Raw genomic sequence first — 18,174 nt, 5'->3', positions numbered from 1 at the left:
CTGCCTGCTAACCGTTGAAACCTGAACAAGAACTCACTCTAACAACCCCTCCTAAACACCCTACGAGCTTGACAGCTGACAGCGAACTTCTAGGCATTCTACTCGGTCCCCTCTGACACCTATCTCGGATCCATCCTGAACGCTGCTCCTGACTACCTTGCGCTGCAGACGCAGGTAACCCCAGCATCAGAAAGAGAAAACCAAGCCATCCCTCGAATGACATCCAGACACTCAAGTCTCGGATCGTCAAGTCAAGTGGCTGGCATCTACTCTCAAAGACACTGGACTGAACCTTTGCTAGAGATGAATCCTACCCGGGGCTAACTAATCCAAAGAGGACACGCTAAGCCGAGAAGCTAGCAACTCAACCGCTCAAAGCTCCTAGAGCAACTAACGAAGAGAACACACGAGAGCTCACAACACAACACAACAGGAACAAGTGAGCATATCTGGCATCACTCGGTCCGCTGTGTCTGCTCCTCCTCCTTGGTGACTGGCTTGACCTACATTCCTGGTAGCTAACCGCTAGGCTTGTACCACCCTGGGCGAAGTAGGACAGTCACGCGCAAAGTGCCCTTCTTGTCCACATTTGAAACATGCCGTTGTCCGTGCAAGACACACTCCCTTATGCGGCCTGCCACAGCTCACACATTTTACTCTCCCTCTACCCCCCAGACTAGCCTTTTTCCTATGCCAAAACTCTCGCTTCTTTGACCCCTTAAGGCCTCTAACCCTCTTTTGCTCTCTTTTCGCAGCTGTGCTCAGAATGGAGGGCTCAACTTCTCCTGAGCTTGAGATCTTGGACTCCTTCGTCTGCGCATCATCTTCCGAGTTGCCCATCCTTTCTTCATCCATATTCACTTGCACACCTACATCCCTCCTTTGCACATCCATCCTCTCTTCTCGCATGCTGTCTCCGGACATTCTTCCTTGCTCCATTCCTTCTTTGTTTCCCTCTCGCGACATCTCAGGGTTCCTTGATGATTCCTTACTGCCAACTCCTCCTGACTGCACTCTTGGCAGAACGGGAGAAAAAGTGTCCATACCTTCCCACTCAGATGGATCTGACTCCACAAACTGACTCGCACCTTGCATCATCACTCTTCTGAAAACAAAACACAAAACACATGAAAAGCAGCCTAACATAGGGTCCATGTAGCAAACACATGAACTCTAAAACACATAGATATCATGGATGATCCTGTCACCAAAAGCCCTCACTCTCGCATCACATGCCATGACCAACTGTGCCAAAGGCCATACCTGGTCTCTCAACTCATCTTAGATCATACCATGCATATCGAGGACTAAGGGATCAGTCAACATCCATCATACCAACAGAAATGCACATGCATTAAACATGGCATTACACATTGTAATACCCGGCTAGACTCCGGTATCGGAATTCCTCTCGGATGTCGGAAGCCTCTAGTAGGGCAGAATCATGTTTTCATAAAATGTTTTAAAGCATTTCATGGTTTTAAATATGAAAATTTAATGAGTTTTACATGAAAAGTCTTTAGAGGAAAACCCAGGTTCGGCCGCCGAAAGTCAAGTTCGGCCGCCGAACATGCATGCGTTTTGGAGGCACGTTAGGCCCCCGAAAGCATGAGTGAGGGAAGTCCAGGTTCGGCCGCCGAAAGTCAAGTTCGGCCGCCGAACATGGCATGCATGCGGAAGCACTTTCGGCCCCCGAACGTGGCCTGGCCAGCCACCTATAAAAGGGGTCACTTGGCCGAAATGGGCGAGTTTTCTCCCATTTTCGACCACAGCTAGCTTCCGACCTCCCTCTTCCAAATCTAGTGTTTTTCCTTCAAATCCCCACCATTATTCTTGAGTTTTAAGCTTGCATTGAAGGTTTTGAACTTTTGAAACAACTTTTGGAGCTTTGGGAACTCAGGAGCTCATTTTCGTGGATCTCCAAGTTTAGGTCGTCTCCCTCTCGATCTTCAAGAGGTAAGAGCCGATCTTAAGCTCCTTATGTGTTTAAATGAGTTTTTATGCTAGATCTATGGGTAGAAATGCATGTTAGGTTATATGTTGAGTTATGGGTTAATATTGATGTTTTGGACAATGTGTGTTGATTGTGTGTGTTTAAAGTGTTGTAGTTGGGGTATTTGATGTTTTGAGGCCCCTAGGAACTTGTATGCATGTTTTAACTGAGGTATATGCATGATTGGTGAGTTTGGAGGCGAAAATGCATTTGGGAGCCAAGTTTCTGCCCTTCGGCAGAAACCAGGTTCGGCAGCCGAAGAAGCTTTCGGCCGCCGAACATGGCTGGGGAGGCAGGCCTTTCGGCTGCCGAAAATGCCCCCGAAAAGAGACTTTCGTCTCTGTCTGGGACTTTCGGCCGCCGAAGGTGCCGCCGAACCTACCTGACTTTCGGCTCTGGAGGGACTTTCGGCCGCCGAACCTGCCGCCGAAAGTGCCCTGTTCAGCCATTTCTTGCATGTTTTTATGTGATGTTTTCCCGATGTTTTAGGGGGTTTTTGGGGAGTATATTAGAGTTATGCTTATGTATGTTTGGTCCCTCATTGGAGTCCATCCGTGTAGGTTCGGACCCGAGGAACCGAGGACCCCAGCAGTGAGCCAGCTGCTACAGAGTTGTCAGAGCTAGCCAGAGGTGAGTGGAATAACTATTATGCTTTTAAATAAATAAATCAGTTTAGCATGATTCACGCACCATGAATGCCATGAGATAATAGGGTGTTGCATTAGACTCACGAATATGTGCATTGCATATTATGTTTGATGATGTGGATGGATGTTGAATGATCCATTAGTCCCCCTATGCTATGATGATGATGATACGATACGAAAGACCAGTGAGGCCCATTCTACGCCCCTGGCACAGTTGGACCATGTTATGTTATGTTATGTAAGAGAAAGACCAGTGAGGCCCATTGTACGCCCCTGGCACAGTTGGACCATGTTATGTTATGTTATGTAAGAGAAAGACCAGTGAGGCCCATTCTACGCCCCTGGCACAGTTGGTCCATGTAGGGGACTATTGGTGAGAAATCCATCCTTGATGTGATTAGCTGTGATGTGATGCATTTCATGTTATCATATGTTTTAAATGTTTTACTATTCTGCTCACTGGGCTTTGTAGCTCACCCCTCTCCCCTAACCCCAGATGTGCAGGTACAGGGTAGACCAGGAGGTTAGCCAGAGTTTTGAAGCATGTTTATGTAATAGTTAGATTGTGGACATGACAATTGTACTATGATATAATGTAAGAGATTTCAGTATGTTATGTAATGAGGTATATTGAGGTTATAGTTGTGCTTGACCCTATGAGTATTGTAATCCCTGGTTGACACATGATCTTAATGTCTATTGATGTTTATGTTTAACCAACTCAACTCATGATGTATCGCCCATTGGGGGCATTGATGAGATCCCACTGAGGGGTCAAGTTTATGATTATGTTAGTGCATGCACAGGTTGAGTTTGGTGTATGAGGAATGATGAAAGAGAAGTTTTAATTTTTATGTATGATTGTTGATTATGTATGGGATTGAACAGGTTTACAGGTTCTATGTCAGGCTTGTTACGGGTCCCGGCGGCCTTAAGCCGATCTGGATCCTAGCGCCGGTAGCGGTCCGATTTTCGGGTCGTTACAGAATGGTATCAGAGCCCTAGGTTCATAGGATCGGACCTAGAGTGTCGGGCTCATAGATGTTCTAGAAGGTCAAGCACAATAGGAAGGTCATGTCCACTAGGATAGGATGTTGAGTCCTGTCTTGCATGATGATGTGAAATGCCATGACTTTATGCATGTGCATTAATGATATGCTATGCTATGTGATGTATGTGATGAGGGTTCATGTGTGCCCACATGAACCATATGATGCTAATGTTTGCTTGTTATGAGCTGTTTTTCAGAGAATAGGATGAGAGGAACTCGTCGATCTGCGCGATTGACTGGAGTGCCACCTGAGGATGAGGGCACGAGCGCCCGTCCTCCTACATTGCCTAGGGCAATGTCTTGTAGAGCCAACAGAGAAAGAGTGTCAAGGGACCTTAGAAGGTCTTTTGATGCTAGCAGAAGGGGGACAGATAGAGGAGGAAGTTCTTCAGATGTGAGGGAGGTTACAGGAGAGGATCAGAGGAGGGATGGGAACCTGGATGCGAGCATGGAGGAAGAAGGGACAGGGGAGTCTCAGGGAGGCGTTCAGGCCTCGGGGTTTGGTTTTCCACCCCATTATCCACCCTTCCCACAGGGTTCAGGGTATCCGATGGGAGGTACATCGGATTACTCCAGCTTTAACCCCTACCCTACCTACATGCCTTATCCACCTTTCTATCCACCCTACACACAGTACCCAGCTTATCCACCCTCACCCTTCTATCCAAACCCGGCAAACCCCACCTCGGGGAATGCTACACCTCCACCTCCACCACCTACAGAACCAGCAGCCCCAGTTACTCAACCTCCTAGACCTAGCTCAACAGATGGGAGCAAGGTAAACATGACAGATTACCTCAAGCTGGATGCTCCCAAATACAAATCAGGGGATGACCCCTTCGAGTATCTGAGAGTAGTGAAGACAATAACTGATGAGCTAGGGGCAAGCGACAGCAGGGCCATTCAGATGGCAGGGTTCACTTTAAAGTGCAAGAAGGCACGGGAATGGTTCAAGTGTTATGTGGACCCGAGACTAGACGGTATGACATGGGAGGAATTTGTGAATGAGTTCGCTGGATGGGCTTTTCCAGACAGTTCCAGAGAACTGAAGATGATTGAGTTTGAACAACTGAGGCAGTCAGAGCACATGAGTGTAGAGGAGTTCACGGATAAATTCTTGGAGCTATTGCCTTTTTCAGGGCAAGCTCTAGATATAGATACGAAGAAAGCCAAGAAATATGTTATGAAGCTGCATTCCAGGTACTCCTCGTTGGTTCAGTCAGCTGAGAGAGAAAGTTTCCACACGGTGGTGGATATGGCTCGAAGAATGGAAGCAAGTGCTATAGTTGAGGGGTCAGTGAAGCAGTCAGTGACCCAGTCTTCAGGGGTTAAGACCCCAGGTAGAGGAGGACCAGGTTTCTCTTCTCATAGCTCAGGTAAGAAGAGGTGGGATAGTACCACCAGGAAGCCGAAGAAGAATAAGTTTTGGAACAAGTTGAAATCCGGTCTGGGATTTGGCGGTGGCTCGAGCTCAGGCTCAGATGGTACAGAATGCCAGAGATGTGGAAGACCACACAGGGGAGTGTGTCGAGCTGGGACTAATGCATGTTTCAGATGTGGACAGGAGGGACACATAGCTCGGGATTGTCCTAGAGCGCCTTTTATAGGCCAGCCCCAGCAGACAGCTTCTGGTAGTGTGGCACAGCCAACAGTTCCAGCCACAACTCAGGGCAGTGGCAGAGGTAGAGGGAGAGGGACAGCCTCTTCTTCTGGTTCCCGAGGTGAAGGTCCATCAGCTCCAGCTAGGATCTTCACCATGACTCAGCAGGAGGCTAACACATCCAACACCGTGGTGTCAGGTAATCTCATCATTGGGTGTTCTGATGTGTATGCATTAATGGACCCGGGTGCATCTCATTCATTTATTGCTCCGAGAGCCGTTGAGAGGTTGGGTCTGATAGTCTCTGGGTTAGAGTGTCCCCTATGGGTCAGTGGACCCAAGTGTGACCCGTCAGTGGCAGTGTCAGTCTGCCAGTACAGTCCAGTTTTTATTGAGGGAAGATGCCTCTCCGCCGACCTTGTGGTTCTAGATTTGACAGACTTTGACGTCATTCTAGGGATGGATTGGCTATCTACCCATGGTGCTACCTTGGACTGCAGGGACAAGGTAGTCAGGTTCAGAGATCAGAACGGGTCAGAGGTCGTCTTCAGAGGAGACAAGAGGGGCACACCTAGAGGTCTGATATCAGCTCTTCAGGCTCGTAGGTTGCTTAGGAAGGGATGTCAGGGGTACTTAGCTCATGTGAGAGAGCTAGACAGTCAGGTCAGGGAGCCGGTCTCGGTGCCAGTTGTCAGAGAGTTTCAGGATGTCTCTCCTGATGAGCTTCCAGGTTTACCACCTGCTAGGGAGATAGAGTTCGAGATAGAGTTGGTACCTGGAGCTAGACTGATCTCTATCCCTCCCTACAGGATGGCCCCAGCCGAGTTGAAGGAGTTGAAAGAACAGTTGCAAGAGTTGGTAGAAAAGGGCTTCATCCGACCGAGCACTTCACCGTGGGGTGCACCAGTTTTATTCGTAAGAAAGAAGGATGGATCCCTTAGACTTTGTATCGACTACAGACAGTTGAACAAAGTCACTACCAAGAATAGGTACCCATTGCCAAGGATCGATGATCTATTCGACCAGCTAGCCGGAGCAGGTTGTTTCTCCAAAATAGATCTGAGATCGGGGTACCATCAGTTAAGGATAAGGGAGGAGGATGTGCCGAAGACAGCCTTCAGGACCAGATATGGGCATTTTGAGTTCCTTGTAATGCCGTTCGGGTTAACCAACGCCCCTGCAGCATTCATGGATCTCATGAACAGAGTGTTTAGCCAGTACCTGGATCACTTCGTTATTGTCTTCATAGATGATATCTTGGTGTATTCCAGGAATGCAGAGGAGCATGCCCATCATCTGCGGTTGGTCTTGCAGACTTTGAGGGAACATGGCTTGTATGCCAAGTTCTCTAAATGTGAGTTCTGGCTGAGGAGCATTTCGTTCTTGGGGCATGTAGTGTTAGAGAATGGGATTGAGGTAGACCCCAAGAAGACAGAAACTGTAGCTAACTGGCCTAGACCCACTTCAGTGACAGAGATTAGAAGTTTCTTGGGTTTGGCAGGTTACTACAGGAAGTTCATTCAGGACTTCTCGAAAATAGCAGCTCCTCTGACCAGACTAACCAGGAAGAATCAGAAGTTTCTGTGGACCGACCAGTGCGAAGAGAGTTTTGAAGAGCTTAAGAAGAGGTTGACTTCAGCACCAGTGTTAGCTCTGCCATCTAGTGATGAGGACTTTACAGTCTTTTGTGATGCGTCCCGTGTGGGACTGGGTTGTGTACTGATGCAGAATGAGAGGGTGATCGCTTATGCTTCTAGGCAGCTGAAGAAGCATGAGTTGAATTACCCCACGCATGACCTAGAGATGGCAGCAGTAATCTTTGCACTCAAGATGTGGAGGCACTACCTCTATGGGGTTAAATGTGAGATCTTCACAGATCATAAAAGTCTGCAGTACATCTTGAGTCAGAAGGATCTGAATTTGAGGCAGAGGAGATGGGTAGAGCTGCTGAGTGACTATGATTGCAAGATTCAGTACCATCCGGGTAAGGCGAATGTTGTGGCAGACGCCTTAAGCCGGAAATCACTCGGTAGTTTATCCCACATATCGGCAGAAAGGAGGCCAGTGGTGAAGGAGTTCTACAAGCTTATTGAGGAAGGTCTACAGTTGGAGTTATCTGGTACAGGTGCCTTAGTGGCTCAGATGAGAGTGACACCTGTGTTTCTGGAGCAAGTGGCTCAGAAACAGCATGAGGATCCAGAGTTAGTGAAGATTGCCAGGACTGTTCAGTCAGGCAATGATAGTGAGTTCAGATTCAACAGCAAGGGGATCCTCCGCTATGGGAGCAGACTATGTGTACCAGATGACATTGGGCTAAAAGGAGACATTATGAGAGAAGCTCATAGTGCAAGATACAGCATTCACCCCGGAGCCACCAAGATGTATCAAGATCTAAAGAAGGTTTATTGGTGGCCAGCTATGAAGAAAGAAGTGGCACAGTTTGTGTCAGCCTGCGAAGTGTGTCAAAGGGTGAAGCTGGAACATCAGAAGCCGGCTGGAATGCTTAACCCGCTACCTATTCCAGAATGGAAATGAGAAAATATAGCTATGGACTTCGTAGTGGGGTTACCGGCGGCGTCCAATAGAGTGGACTCCATATGGGTGATTGTGGACAGACTCACCAAATCTGCTCACTTCATTCCTGTCAGGAGTGGCTACTCTATGGACAAGTTGGCGCAGGTGTATGTGGATGAGATTGTCAGGCTGCATGGGGTTCCTGTTTCGATAGTGTCAGATAGAGGGCCCCAGTTCACCTCCAGGTTTTGGCGGAGTCTGCAGAATGCCATGGGTACTAGGCTGGATTTCAGTACTGCCTTCCACCCCCAGACTGACGGACAGTCAGAAAGGACCATCCAGACTATCGAGGATATGCTCAGAATGTGTGTGCTGGACTTTGGTGGTTCTTGGAGGCAGCATCTACCTTTGGTGGAGTTTGCCTACAATAACAGCCATCATGCTAGCATCGGGATGGCTCCATACGAAGCTTTGTACGGAAGGAAGTGCAGATCACCTGTTTGCTGGGAGGAAGTTGGAGAAAAGGCCTTGGCAGGGCCTGAGTTAGTAGAGATCACCAGCAGGGTGGTACCCATAATCAGAGAGAGAATCAAGACTGCTGCTAGCAGACAGAAGAGTTATGCAGACATCCGCAGAAGACAGTTAGAGTTTCAGGAGGGGGATCTGGTATTGCTCAAGGTGTCTCCAATGAAAGGAGTGGTTCGCTTTGGGAAGAAAGGTAAACTAGCCCCACGATACATCGGACCCTTTGAAATCTTGCAAAAGATTGGGAATGTGTCGTACAAGCTGGATTTACCTGCTTCAATGGAAAGAATCCATCCGGTTTTCCATGTTTCAATGTTGAGGAAGTTTGTGTCAGATCCGAGCAAGGTTCTTAGTGAGCCTGATGTGGAGGTCCAAGAGGATCTCACCTATGTTGAACAGCCAGTACGGATCATAGACACCCAGATCAGAAAGTTAAGAAACAAGGAAATCCCGATGGTGAAAGTCCTGTGGAACCACCACAACTTGGGAGAATGCACTTGGGAGACACGGGAGTCTATGCTCCAGCAGTACCCTCATCTCTTTTAAGGTTGGATCTCTTTGTGTTTATGTGCTATGTATGTATGTTATGTTTTATGCCATGCTATGTGTGCTAGTTGAGGTACATTCGGGGACGAATGTTCTTAAGGGGGGGAAGGTGCCGCCGAAGGTGCCGCCGAACCTGCCTGACTTTCGGCTCTGGAGGGACTTTCGGCCGCCGAACCTGCCGCCGAAAGTGTCCTGTTCAGCCATTTCTTGCATGTTTTTATGTGATGTTTTCCCGATGTTTTAGGGGGTTTTTGGGGAGTATATTAGAGTTATGCTTATGTATGTTTGGTCCCTCATTGGAGTCCATCCGTGTAGGTTCGGACCCGAGGAACCGAGGACCCCAGCAGTGAGCCAGCTGCTACAGAGTTGTCAGAGCTAGCCAGAGGTGAGTGGAATAACTATTATGCTTTTAAATAAATAAATCAGTTTAGCATGATTCACGCACCATGAATGCCATGAGATAATAGGGTGTTGCATTAGACTCACGAATATGTGCATTGCATTTTATGTTTGATGATGTGGATGGATGTTGAATGATCCATTAGTCCCCCTATGCTATGATGATGATGATACGATACGGAAGACCAGTGAGGCCCATTCTACGCCCCTGGCACTATGTAAGAGAAAGACCAGTGAGGCCCATTCTACGCCCCTGGCACAGTTGGACCATGTTATGTTATGTTATGTAAGAGAAAGACCAGTGAGGCCCATTCTACGCCCCTGGCACAGTTGGACCATGTTATGTTATGTTATGTAAGAGAAAGACCAGTGAGGCCCATTCTACGCCCCTGGCACAGTTGGTCCATGTAGGGGACTATTGGTGAGAAATCCATCCTTGATGTGATTAGCTGTGATGTGATGCATTTCATGTTATCATATGTTTTAAATGTTTTACTATTCTGCTCACTAGGCTTTGTAGCTCACCCCTCTCCCCTAACCCCAGATGTGCAGGTACAGGGTAGACCAGGAGGTTAGCCAGAGTTTTGAAGCATGTTTATGTAATAGTTAGATTGTGGACATGACAATTGTACTATGATATAATGTAAGAGATTTCAGTATGTTATGTAATGAGGTATATTGAGGTTATAGTTGTGCTTGACCCTATGAGTATTGTAATCCCTGGTTGACACATGATCTTAATGTCTATTGATGTTTATGTTTAACCAACTCAACTCATGATGTATCGCCCATTAGGGGAATTGATGAGATCCCACTGAGGGGTCAAGTTTATGATTATGTTAGTGCATGCACAGGTTGAGTTTGGTGTATGAGGAATGATGAAAGAGAAGTTTTAATTTTTATGTATGATTGTTGATTATGTATGGGATTGAACAGGTTTACAGGTTCTATGTAAGGCTTGTTACGGGTCCCGGCGGCCTTAAGCCGATCTGGATCCTAGCGCCGGTAGCGGTCCGATTTTCGGGTCGTTACACACATCATCAAGACATGACTCCTCAGCCTATCCTAGTGGACATGATCGTTCTCTCGATCTTTCTTATTGTGCTTGCCCTCCTAATCCCTGAGCATCTTTGCTCATGACACCGTACTCAACACCGTACTCAAGAGGCCCTATGCTCTGATACCATCTGTAACAGCCCGGAAACCGATACCCTTCTGTAACGGCTCCAAACTGCTCGGCGCTAGGATCCAGATCGGCTTAAGGCCGCCTAGACCCGTAGCAAGCCTGCTACTGAACCTGCTCAATCCCATTCATGAGCCAACTAAACACTAGCTTTGAAAACCTTTTCTGTAAAACTACCAGGCTTAACCTTAAAATCACAGCCTTCAAGGCCGACACCAGTGATCTACTACCACACTCAACCTCTATGCACTATGTCTGAAAACATAGAACCCACTCTCTCAGGGTCAGCATATCACAAGTTAGTCTTGATGTCTGTTTTGGGTCAAGGGATTTACCCTTTCTTCCCTGATCACTGGAGTTTTAGAAACACATCATATGTTAAGCCTAGCTTGCCACATTTCTCATCAAGAAACGGAAAACAGGACACATGCATACACTAGGGATTCAGCACACACTGGGCAACGCACAATTCTAGACATTATCTCATTATACTCTATCTCGTTACCACAAGCTCTTTCCATGCATAACCTGTATACACATCATGTCCATACATCATGTCCACAACTATACTATACACACACACATACCAAATAAACATTTAGAACATCCCATCCTTAGATCTTTCATATCTTGCATCAACATATACATTAAGTTTCTTTCATCCATATACATGCCACTCTATCACAACCTAGCTATGCTCTTACATCCAAACACGGCCACCCATGCTTACACTCTGCTCTCCCGTAGCTCACTCTGCTGAACTCTGGCCCTGCAAAACTGGGGTTAAGGGAATGGGGTGAGCTACAAGAGCCCAGTGAGTAGAAACCAGAAAACAGTGCATTCATTTCATGCTTTCATGGAATGTGGCATAGTACAAACATATCACATCTCGGATTAGACATGATCCCAGAACTCCCTTTGTCGGTGCCCGGTCCCTACGGACTCCCAGGTCACTACATGTACTAGAGCCTGGCCCCTAACTGTGGAGCTGCCAAAGGTCTTATCTAGACATAACAGGTAGCGGGCTACTGAGATCGCCTTGGTCCATCCCATCAACAATAACAATGCAATGCAGCATATTCGTGATCTCTAATGCAGTACAACCTAGTATCATATGGCATCCATGATGCGTCTCTCATGCTCATACTGTCATGCTCTGTAAACATGAACTTTAACACATGCATAGTTAGGTCTACTCACCTGAAGCCAAGCTGTGACTAACTCTGGGCCAACTCTCACACTGGAGCTAAACACCTCGCCTCAGGTCCGATCCTACACAGGTGGACTCACATGAGGTGCCAAACCACGCTAACACAACTCTTAACCAACTCCCCAAAAACCCCCTAAAAGATTCTAGAACAATCATGCAAAGCATGCCAAAGAAGGCTGGGCAGGAAACGTTCGGCGGCAGGTTCGGCGGCCGAATGTCCTTTCCAGAGACGAAACTCGCCTACTTTCGGCGGCCAAAGCTCCTCATTCGGCGGCCGAAGCCTTCGGGGGCAAGGTTCGGGGGCCAAAACACGCTCCAGAGACGAAAGTCTCTAACCTTCGGCGGCACCTTCGGCGGCCGAACCTCCCCTCCAGAGACGAAAGTCCAATCCTTCGGGGGCAGGTTTAGGTAGCCGAAACCACCTCCTCAACACCTTCGGCGGCCGAACCTTCCTTCGGCGGCCGAAGCTGGGTTCTCCAGTTAGGCAGAACCTAGCTCACCTCATGCACAACTTCCCCCAAACCTCACTCAACATGCATCCCAACACACATAGCAAGCCTATACTCAAATATATGCACAAAGGGGTCCAAAACTACCTAAAAACCCCAACAAACAACACCCATAACACATAATCATACTCATGCATAAAAACCCTCAAAAACCTCCTTTTACACCTCACCATGCAACTCTTCCCTTTCCCTCCATAAAACTTGCTTAAAACACTAGAAAACATAAGGATCAACACTTACCTCGTCAAGAACAAAGGCTGGTGTGATCCTAGCTTCAAAACAAGCTTCACGAACGTCAAGCGCCACAACTTCCTCTTTTTACTCAAAACCTTCAACACCAAGGAAAACTCATGAAAACCTTACAAGATTTGAGGAAAACACCATGACAACATCCAAGGAGAGCATAACCTCACCTTTGACTACCAAGAGAGCTTCCAACACCCTCCATGGCCGGTCAAAGGGGTTTAAATAGGTGACCAACCGCCTTTCCTTCGGCTGCCGAAACTGCATGCAAAACCATGCAACATTCAGCGGCCTAACGTGAAGTTTCGGAAGCCGAACCTATAGCACTTTCGGCGGCCGAACATTACCTTCGACGGCCGAACCTGCATTTTGCCTCCTTGGTCTTTTCTCTTCACAACTCATTCCCTTTCTTTTCAAAACCATAAAACACTTAAAACCATGTTAGAAAACCTTTAGAAAACCTTGTAGAAAACGTCAGTTTAACCCCTCAAAACGAATCCGACATCCGAGATTCCACCGGACGGTAGGAATTCCGATGCCTGACTGAGCCGGGTATTACAGAGGCTGCCAAGTATATCAGGAGTTCTTCTCCTTTCATAGGACTACTGAGCACGTGGGGCGAGCTGAGATATCCCTTAAGCTCCGCGAAGGCTTTTTGGCAGTCTTCTGTCCATTCAAAGTTTGGCACCTTCCTCAATTTTTTGAAAAATGGTAAGCATTTTTCTGCTGACCTTGACATGAATCGGTTGAGTGCTACTACTCTTCCAGTTAGTCTTTGGACGTCCCTTACACAGGTCGGCTCTGGCATTTTCAATATGGCTTCTACCTTCTCCGGGTTAGGCTCGATGCCTTTTCCGCTCACCATGAATCCCAAGAATTTTCCTCCCCTAATAAACAAAGCACATTTTGCTGGGTTCAACTTCATTCTGTACTGGTTTAATACCCCGAATACCTCCCTCAAGTCTGCTATGTGCTGCTGGAAATTTGGGCTTTTGACCACCATATCATCTACATAAACTTCTACATTTCTGCCAATCTGGTTTTTGAAGATTTTATTCATCAATCTTTGGTAAGTTGCCCCGGCATTCCTCAATCCGAATGGCATAGCTCTGTAGCAATAAGTTCCATCTTCAGTTATAAACGAGGTCTTTTCCTCATCCGACCTTTCCATTGGGATTTGATGATAACCAGACATAGCATCCAAAGAAGACATATAATCGAAACCAGCCGTAGAGTCGACCATTTTATTAATATCAGGAAGTGGATAATAATCTTTAGGGCAGGCCTTATTTAGGTCAGTAAAATCTATGCACATCCTATATTTGCCATTGGCTTTTTTGACTAATACAGGATTTGCTAGCCACTGCGGGTACATAACTTCCCTAATAAAGCCTGCCTCCTCGAGTTTCTGCACCTCCTCCCTGGTGGCCTGCTGCTTCTCTCTTCCTACTACTCTCTTCTTCTGTTTTATTGGCTTGGCTTCGGGGAGTACATTCAGTTTGTGTGTCATTACCTTAGGGTCAATTCCAGGCATGTCGGAGGGCTTCCAGGCGAAACTAGACGCATGACCTCGGATCAGGGCCATGACTTCAGCTTTTTGTTCTTCAGTGAGGCCGGCGTTGAGACTGAAGACCTTTTCTGCCTCTGCTTCTGATAAAGGGAAGATCTCCAGCTCCCCCACCGGTTCTGTCCTGGCCTCTGTTTTCTCATCCCGAAGCTCTAGCACTTCCGAGTCAAGAGCTTTTCCAGTGGAGCTCGGTTCTGCTATTGTGGCTAAGTATACTGCTCTTGCCTCTTCCTGGCTGCCCCGGACTATTCCCACTCCTTCTTCTGTTGGAAATTTAAGCGCCAAATACCTGATACTGGTGACAGCTTCGAAGTTGAACAGCGCAGGCCTCCCCAGGATCACATTATAGCTCAACGGAAGTTTGACCACTAAAAATACCTCGTGGTGAGTGCGAGTCCTGGGTGCTTCACCTAAGGTGAGAGCCAGCTTCACCTTCCCTTCTACGAGCACCGGTACTCCTCCGATCCCCTTGATTGGTGCCTGGTCTCGGACCAACTGTTCTTCCGGAATTCCCATCTGCTGAAAGACCTGGTATGGTAGCAAGTTGACTTTACTCCCGTCATCCACTAAGACCTTCTTTACCCGATAATTATGAATGACGGCTTCAATGACGAGCGCGTCATCATGGGACATCTGAATACCCTGGGCATCTTCTGAAGAGAAGGTGATGGTCATGGGAGAGTGGTCAACGATTTGCATGACCTCAGTACTGCTGCTCTCTCCCTCCCGATTTCTCTTCTTCCCTCGGCGGCCCATCCGACCTCCCGTTCCTCCAACAATCATGTTGATGGTCCCACTGGATCCATCATTCACTGGTCCAGTTCCTGTTCTCCTCAGCATCTGAACCGCCGGACTGGATTGAGGCCTTTGTCCCTCTGATTTCTTCACAAAGTTCTTGAGATGCCCCCTCTTTATCAACCTCTCGATCTCTGCTATCAACTGGAAGCAGTTGTTGGTATCGTGGCCATGCGTCCGATGATATTGACAATATTTGTCAGGATTTCGTTGGTCTGCTTCTGACTTCATAGGTTTGGGCCACTGGAGGAACTCCTTATCTTGGACAGCCATGAGCACCTCGGCTCTGGACGCATTTAGTGGAGTCGGCTTCTCAGGGACCCAAGGGGGAGGCAATCTTGGCTCATGGACCCGTGGAGGGGGAGGCCTTTGATCCCTTCGCTCCCAGGCCTGCTTGTACGGCTCGGGCCTCTTGCCGTGTTTCTTTTCATGTTTCTCCGGCCTCCTTTCTTCTGAGGCTTTTTCTTTTCCTGTCATCTCTTTGGCAAATCGGCTGGTTACTAAGGCGTCATCCTGCCTTATATACTTCTCCGCTTTCTTCATCAGCTCGGCCAGGGAGGTCGGAGGCTTCCTGCTTAAGGAACCGAAGAACTCGGCAGAGGTCGTTCCCTTTTGCATGGCCTCTACCGCCCTTCCTTCATCGAGTTCGAGAATCTGCAGGGCCTCCGTATTGAAACGAGCGACATACTCTCTGAGTGATTCGCCCCCTCTCTGTCTTACTGTCTCCAAGTAGCTCGTCTTCCTTTCTGCTGGCACCCCGGCTATGAATCGACTAATGAAGCAAATGGCTAGGTCTCCGAAACTTCTGATACTTCCGGCCTCAAGGCTGTTGAACCACGCCCGCGCTGGTCCCGAGAGCGTCGTTGGAAACACTTTACACATTAAGGCATCTGACAGGGTTTGCAACTCCATGAAGGTCTTATAGTTCATGACGTGCTCCCTTGGGTTACCAGCTCCGTCGTAGGCTGCCATGGACGGCATCATAAACTTCTTAGGGACAGTTTCCTGCTGCACCCACTTCGAAAAAGGCGAAGAAGTGGGCAGGAAGGTTTGGCTTTGGTCTTTCTTTCCCAGCTCGACCAAAAGCTGCTCTCTCAACTTCTGCAGTTTTTGGTCCACATCTTCATCTTTCGGCCTGGGTTTTTTCTCTAGGCGATACTCCTCTTCCTCTGCTTCACTCCTGGTCCACCTGGTTGTCTCGGCGGAATAGTTGTCAGCCTGCTCATTTTCTATCATCTCCCTCGCCCTTCTTCCGTGGACTCGGGCCTCCGGCTCTTCCTCTTCTTCGGTTCTTCTCTCCCGTACCCCGGCGCCGCGGCTGCTGGTTTGAAGGCGATCAGGGGTAGGTTGGGGCTCATTGGTTTGGGGTTCTTCTACCACTGGGAGTGTGTTCACTGGGGTGCCAAGGCCCCTTTGCTGCATTATCTGCCCCAACCAGTGGGTGGTGCTTTGTAGCTGGAATGCGATAGTTTGGAGGTCTTGGTTGGACAAGGCCACTGCGGGCGCGTTCCCTGTCAAGCTTGGCGAAGGATTGAGAGGAATGGGTGTTTGGTTGTTTAATGTTGTAGGGCTAGAAAAGGAGAACTGCTGCCCTTCTTGGGCAGAGCTTAGGTCATTTGGGGTGTTAAGATTGTTTTCGTTGTGATTAGCCATCGTGGATCTCAGTGGGTTTTGTTAAGAGTGAAAACTCCGGTGATAAAAAGATCTCCGTCGTTTCCCACAGACGACGCCAATTGATGATCTGAGATCCAATAGAATAGGGTTTTACAAGGGTTTTTGTATTGAAGAATAAAACTTGGCCTATCTCTCTAGAGGGGTATCCCTTTTATCCTTTTCTTCCTGCTGGCTGGTGACGTATAACGGCTCTCCCATGATTGGACCACGCGTCTCTGCCATACAGATATGGGCGTATGAGGATATCAGGCGCCTGCTCCATGCGTAACGGCCTATGATTCTCCCCCGTGCGTACACTTGAGCGGATCTGCCAGGCTGTACGACGAGTCTCGTTCCGGATTCTGGGCTGGGCCGAGAGCTGGGCTGGACGCTGAACCCAGGAGGAGGAGTCCGTGGGAAGGTTATACGGGCTGGGCCAATCTCGATGGGGAAGAATCTGGTGGAGTCCGGCCTCAGGGGTCTAATGATCCGGGCCTGTTTTACTTGAGAGGGTGTGCGGGCCTTCCTTTCATGGGCCGTGGCCGTAATCTAGGCCCAGGATTGGGGGCAAGGAAATCCAGCGGTCATCAATTACTATTATTAATAAGTTAGTCCCTCAATTTTGAGAAATCTATTAAAACATCATTTTTTTTTTCTTTGTCAATGAAATAATCCTTCCGTCTATTTTTGCTGTTAAAAATATAGCAAAATACTAAATTACCCCCTTCTTCTTCTTCTTCTTCTTTGGTTCTTCTTCTTCTTTCCGCAGCAGGTGGTTCTTTTTTTTCTTCTTCTTTTCCTTCTTCTTCTTTATCATCATCATCATCTTTTTCTTCTTCTTCTTCTTCTTTAAGGAGTGCTACATCTGGCAATTTTCATTCCCAGAGACAGTGACCAATCGTGAGCTCTTTCGCGTCACTCCTCTTTATGCGACATTTGGAGTCTCAAGCTTTTATATTGATTCTTGGTTTGTTTTGATTGTCGAAGGAATTCTTAATTGGAGACTATCGTTTGGTGATTTGGTTGTCTTTTAGCTTTTTTCCTTGTTATTTGGATTTTTCTTTCTACATGTCTATTTTTTCTGAGGTTTCTCCTTTTTCTTATGATAACTTGCAGGTTTTTTTAGCATGTTGCTACTTATTCTAGTTCTTCTCCAATATTAGAGGTGGTGGTAGAGGTGGTGGTAGATTGCACTCTCATCTAACAACGTTGGAATTGTGGAGGTGATAGATGGTTATCAACAGACTTGGAAATGGGCTATGGATTTGATTGTGGTTTGAGCTTAATATTCTTAGGTTATGGGTTTGAGCGTTTGATTCTAAATTTGTAAACTTTTAGCTCCTATATGTACTATTTAATCCACGTAATCTTTTAATACAATCAATTGCATGTTAAAATAAATAAAGAAAAATATAAATAAAAGGGATTAATAATTTTTTTTTTAAAAAAAGACAGTAATGAAAGAGTACAAGAAAAATAAATATAAATTTTTAAATATCTGCCACATTAAATATTTTAAACCCATAAATCCATAAAAATCATTTTAGACTATAAATTAAAGTTTAAGACGATTTATAATGGTTAAAGTTGAAAACTTGAAATTATCATACTGGATATTTTTAAAAAAATAAATATAAAATTCAAAACACACATGATGTTGCTATACACCATGGCATCAGATAAACCTATATATAGCCCATGGCACCAAACCTCAATCATTTTAATTTGTTTGGCTTCAA

The 18,174-nt window shown here is 47.0% G+C and overlaps 1 protein-coding gene across 1 annotated transcript; it reads right to left on the bottom strand.

Moving 5' to 3' along the window:
- Positions 1-525: 525 nt before the first annotated feature.
- LOC110608902 (cilia- and flagella-associated protein 251-like) lies at positions 526-16,204 on the bottom strand. The gene is made up of 2 exons (XM_021748185.2): positions 15,801-16,204; positions 526-1,105 (listed from the first exon to the last, which is right to left on the bottom strand). Exons 1-2 carry the CDS (start codon positions 16,202-16,204, stop codon positions 526-528), a joined length of 984 nt encoding a protein of 327 aa, XP_021603877.2.
- Between the last annotated feature and the right edge of the window lie 1,970 nt (positions 16,205-18,174).

Source organism: Manihot esculenta, chromosome 2 (assembly GCF_001659605.2).
Source record: "Manihot esculenta cultivar AM560-2 chromosome 2, M.esculenta_v8, whole genome shotgun sequence".
NCBI classification, from domain to species: domain Eukaryota; kingdom Viridiplantae; phylum Streptophyta; class Magnoliopsida; order Malpighiales; family Euphorbiaceae; genus Manihot; species Manihot esculenta.
The sequence above is the reverse complement of the archived record's forward strand: the minus strand, read 5'-3'. Positions and strand labels throughout refer to the sequence as shown.